Here is a 5,176-nt window from a genome sequence, read left to right as displayed (position 1 = left end):
CCAGCCACCTTGAATTCCTGTTTAATGATTAATTGAGTATCATTTATTAAATGAGTATTGACTTTACAGTGGTCCCTTACCAACTGTATTATTAGTATTGCTGGAGATCCATTTTAAGCAGCTAGTCATTTGAATGAATACACTTTCATATATGAATAAAGTATTTTAAAAGTACAGTAGCAAACCTGCACAATAGAATTTTCTGAGGATGCAAATACCCAAAAGCGAACTTCCAGAACAAGGTATTTTGGAAGGAATGTGAACCAATGTTCTCTCCCATGTAAGTGACTGTGGACTTTTGAACTCAAGTTTTTATTCTTGCATCTATACATCTTAGGCACAAAGAAATCAGGAAACATCTTTACGGTTGAAAGGTCCACATTTTAAACGTCATTTAAGATGCCATAAATTCCACACAAGGGCTCCTTTTTCCCAGGATACCTTTGAAAGAACGTCTTACAAACAGTATGATGCCTACCTACACCTCTAGGAGACCTTACAACAAAAGTATTTGAATTTCTTTACCTTCAGAGATAAAACCTTCAGAGGTCTAACACTTGTGAAATGGTGTAAAATGCATGCTTCTGTCAGAAGACTACCTGTGTTCCTGGAAAAAAAAGAAGTGCAAGTCATTATAATGCAGTGATAGCTGAAATTTATGATCCTTGATATGCTCAGGGGAGAGCAACAACTTGCTAAACAGATTTGCATATGCAGCGTACTTCTTTATTTTAATTCACAGTGGCAACAGCAAACCACCATTAAAATATTCTGACAGGAGGCCTCTTTCATCCTTCTCCGCTGGCCTGTGAAGCAGTGTGATAATTTGTCAGATGGCAGGCAAAGCAGCTGCATCATTGCATTACCAGGCAGAGGATAAGTCGTGGTCCCGAGCTGTTTTAGGGGAGCCCCCTTTGTGGGTCTCTAATTACAGATGGCCCTTCCTAAACCAGAGCACCGCTGCCGCTCTCTGGCCCTGCAGCCTTGTATGCCAGGCACAGCTGGTGGACGGTGCCGGGGGAGGCCACAGCACTGTGCAGCTTAGGCGTCTGAGATACAGCCCGCACCGCGGAGGACTGGGAGCAGAACCTAAGTGAATCTCATGAGCTGGTCACGAGGCTCAAGAGGTTGATGTTATAAGGAATGGCCATTCATGACTGATACCAATTTGTAAAAGAACGCAGGGCAGAGTTGTTAATGAACAGGCTTGAGCAGCCTCATAAACAACCCATCTTTTAAGGGCATTAATCCAAACCTGCTAGGTGTATTGTACTTCTTTTTGTTCTTCTAATCCTGACAGCTTCTATAGTGATGGCTATGAATGAAGTCCATGTACGTCCTGCCCTTGCTGGAACCAGAAATGACAGTTTTCTTGTTATTTGGGGGTGGAGCCACAGTAGCGGTAGGACAAGCAGTCCTTGGGGTTGTATGAGCGTTTGAAGTGTTTCCAGGGTGAACTGAATGGCTGCATCGTATTCATAACCTGAAGAAAAAAAAAAAAAGAGAAAAAATGCTGGAGAGTCTCAGGGAGCGTAAGAGCCAGAGGCTACCCAAAACTATTTCATATGGGACACAGAAAGCCACTTCCTCATGCCAGGAGAATTCCTCGTATTTTTTAGAGGAAGGGGAAATGTTTCTATGGCCTTCTGCAAAGCCAGGTGAGGCCACTGGCAAGACTCCCATTAACTTCCCATTAGTTTAGGGCTCCGTTGCCCATCATTAGTCAAAGCTGGTGTTACACTGATTTGCCGCTAATGCTAGCGGCAATCAATGGGATTGGAAGGTGCTCAGGAAGGATGGACATTTTTGTAAGCTAACACTCTTTCACCACCAGGAAATTCCAGATTGAACTTGTTTGCCTGAAGAGGATTCTTGTTGGAGAGTACGTGTTTTTTCTGAAAACAAGAACTAATGCTTCTAGTGCAAAGGTTAATTTTAAATTCAGAGAATCCCCTCGTCTTAATAAAGGGACAAAAGAAGTCTGTTATTAATGTAGGACCTAGCACAGGACTGAAGCTTTCCTTTTAGCTTTAGGGGGATAAGAGATAAGACTCACAACTGTCCTTACACTGTTTTTTGCTTATCTGAGAAGAACGTTTGGACCATTATCAAAATGTGAAGCTCTTGCAACGCTTCTCATCTGTGGGCCTGCAAGAGTTTGAATCAGTGGACACTTTACAGACAGAACGGTCATGTAAAATGACTTGCCCCCAGTCATCAAGTAGGAAGGTCACCCAGGTATTTGCCACCTGAGTTCAGTGCTCTGTCTACCATACCATACTAAGGTCTTAATTTAAGTAAAACCACATCTAAGTTAGCCCTACTCTGCATGAAGGTTAAATCAGAAGATCTTAAGAGGTCCCTTCCAACCTGTATCATTCTATGATTTTTATGATACAACTCATTAGCTCTTCACTGAGAATTTTACCAAATTTTGGACTTCTGGATTTGACTCTAGAGTCAGGAGCCACTTTAATGCAGATACTTTAAAAACCATTTTCCTTGCCTTAGCTGAAAACAGATCTTAACTTGTGGAACATTTCAATGAAATTAAGTATGTTGCATGGAGTATTATAGCAGGAGTTGAATACTATGGTGACCAGCTGGCTCACTTCAAAGCCACCACATGTGATGCATGAGGAACCTGCTGCGCTTTCTAATGCAATACCGGCCTTGGCAAAGCAAGCCTGGCCCTGCCCTCCGTTCTAAATTCAGAAGAGTAACAAACTACAGTTGGTTCACTAGTAACAGAGTAAGTAACCATAAATCATTAGCTTATTCATGAGTGTATGTGCTTCTGGACAGAAAAACCCACGACGCATTACTTGATTTTCATCTAGTGCAAAGCCAAGCCCTTTTAGGAATATGAAAAGTAATAGTGAAGACTAAAGGTAAATGAAATACCAAGCCATTTATATAAAAAATATAAATACTTTATTTTCAACTAAAAAGGTGCAAACATGTAACTTTTGGTCACACTTCTCAACAAATAAACTGTCCAAAAAGAGCCATAGTCAAAGAAAGAAACAAATGCTCAAGTGGAAAGACTGATGACCTACAGAAGAGCCATTTTTTTAAAGCCACTTGTCCAATAAAGTGGAAGTAAAGGTATTTTGCCAGATGAGTGCTTTGTAAGAATACAGGCACCTCAACTCGTAATACTCTCCATCTTGATCTCAACTCACCATTTGGCCCCATCTGAACAATTTCCACTAGAGTATTTATTTCATGCTTTGAATGCATTGTCAGACAAGCTTTAAATCCTACCTATCTTGTTCCAAAAAAGAAGGCTATCATTGAAATTTCAAAGCATTAAACAAAGGCACAAAACTTTAAATTAATTTAGATAACTGTACAAATATATATCACACACACAGTATTTACAATATTAATAAAAAGTAGCTTGTTACAGGTAAATTAACTGCCACAAGCTGTCCAGTCTAATAGACATGATTCTGATTCTTGTTGACCAAGCCATATGAATCAGAGTGTCAGAGCTGAAACATTACTGTCCTGACTAACAGAACACCTTCTACTTAACACTTCGCTGGGCGAGGGTTTGCAGCATTCCAGCTGTTGCTGTCAGTTAACCAGCGCCAGCAAACATGCTAACGGTCTCCTTCTCAATTGCACTACTAGATGAAGCACGCTGTACCACATCAAGGGAACATTTGCTCGGCTCTGCTTTTCCTGCCTGTTTCCCTTAACCCCTTCACACCACCTCACAAACAGCGTGTTCTGAAGCTGTGTCTTGCTGTGGTCCCACTGTCCGTTTCACCTTCTTCTTCAAACCACCATTTGGGGTCAGTAGAAAAATTGTCTTAAGTCACACGGAGCAGTTTGTTGAAATAAAAAAAAAAACTGATTTAAATACCTTGTGCTATTGAATCATGTTTACAAAGTGAGATGCAAATCAGTTCAAGTTGAGAATCTACTTAGCGTCTCCTTCTGGCTTTATGCCATGTCTCCATACATCTTTCTGTAGTACAGAGACTCAAAGATGTCATTGTCTCCAGGGCAGTTGTAGTGGCACGCGCAGGTCTTGATGAACATCATTTTCCTTTTCATGATCTCCCCATCAGGGCACTTGAACTCCACGGGGAGGGTGGCTGTTCTGTGGGGTGTGCAGCAGCGCCCATCAGTGCAGACACCACAGAACTTAGCTCTGTAGGTCTTCACGCTGGTGCAGCCAGACAGCTCAAACTTGACGGGCTTGGAGATTTTGGGGGTGCGAATGCACTTTTTGCCTTTCTGTTAGGATACAAGTGAATACAAAATGTTTAGAAGGTAGGCTTTCACACAGCACTAAGTTTGCAAGCTAAGGGCAAGCAGACATGCTAATCCTTATTATATTTTCATTAAGCAAGAGTATCTTACATAGTGCCATAATACAGCGTGAGAGAAAATTAAGGGCATTTAATTGTAAACTATTCACCACCGGGGCAAAACTCAAATTTCAAGGTAAACCACTTGAAACTGACTACCTGTCAGAACTGCACATTTTTTGGTAAGACACTAGGTTTTTGCTAGTGGATGTAAGCATTCTAGTAGATCATACATAAAGATGAGACTATTTACCTTAATGTTCTCCTCCAGGTCTGCTTCGCAAGGTCTGACCATGCACAGTCTACTCTGTTTCTCCAGTCTGCAGAAGGCATTATCATTGGTGACCCTGGTTGAGATGCCCATGCCACAGCTCTTGGAGCAAGCACTCCATTCAGTGGTCTGCACCAGGCAGTTGGCACGCATCATTGTTGGGTCTGGACCGTAAGTATCTTCCAGTCTGTAAGCTGCAGGGGACAGACAACCAGGATGAGACCACCGTCTGATCTCATGCCCTGCTAGAGTCTCTCATCCCTTTCCTTAGAAATTCAGGCAGCCACGCTCATCTCTGGGGTGACCCCACTAACAGCTGCATTCCAGCTGCCGGGGTGCCCTGCGTCAACCCGTCTCACTGCCTTCAACCTCCATGCAGGGTGCCCCTTCCCCCTGGGCTGCCATCCGCGGAGGGACCCCCACTCACCAGCGAGAGCAGGTCCCACGGCAGTCTGCTCTTTGGCCTCGTCGCAGACCCACTCCTCGCAGCACTTTCCAGGAAGCTTCACTCGGCGCGGGTAGGGGCAGTCAGGGCTGGGCAGGCGGACGTCCATGCTGCAGAGGGGCACGCAGCCCACCG

The 5,176-nt window shown here is 43.3% G+C and overlaps 1 protein-coding gene across 1 annotated transcript; it reads right to left on the bottom strand.

The window, feature by feature from the left end:
• Positions 1-2,911: 2,911 nt before the first annotated feature.
• CTGF (connective tissue growth factor) lies at positions 2,912-5,170 on the bottom strand. The gene is made up of 3 exons (XM_009281519.1): positions 5,024-5,170; positions 4,579-4,790; positions 2,912-4,251 (listed from the first exon to the last, which is right to left on the bottom strand). Exons 1-3 carry the CDS (start codon positions 5,148-5,150, stop codon positions 3,955-3,957), a joined length of 636 nt encoding a protein of 211 aa, XP_009279794.1. The 5' UTR covers positions 5,151-5,170; the 3' UTR covers positions 2,912-3,954.
• Between the last annotated feature and the right edge of the window lie 6 nt (positions 5,171-5,176).

The sequence above is a fragment of the Aptenodytes forsteri genome, unplaced genomic scaffold, assembly GCF_000699145.1.
Source record: "Aptenodytes forsteri isolate BGI_AS27 unplaced genomic scaffold, ASM69914v1 Scaffold82, whole genome shotgun sequence".
Taxonomy (NCBI): Eukaryota; Metazoa; Chordata; class Aves; order Sphenisciformes; family Spheniscidae; genus Aptenodytes; species Aptenodytes forsteri.
Note: the sequence above shows the minus strand (reverse complement) of the source record. Positions and strands in the feature narration are given on the sequence as shown.

What these genes read in the sequence shown, in the direction of transcription:
- CTGF (XM_009281519.1), bottom strand. Translation starts at nt 5,150, where the DNA reads ATGGACGTCCGCCTGCCCAGCCCTGACTGCCCCTACCCGCGCCGAGTG. An exon ending in CGTGGGACCTGCTCTCGCTG is followed by an intron (nt 4,791 to 5,023) that starts GTGAGTGGGGGT and finishes TGTCCCCTGCAG; the next exon opens with CTTACAGACTGGAAGATACT. An exon ending in ACCTGGAGGAGAACATTAAG is followed by an intron (nt 4,252 to 4,578) that starts GTAAATAGTCTC and finishes GTATCCTAACAG; the next exon opens with AAAGGCAAAAAGTGCATTCG.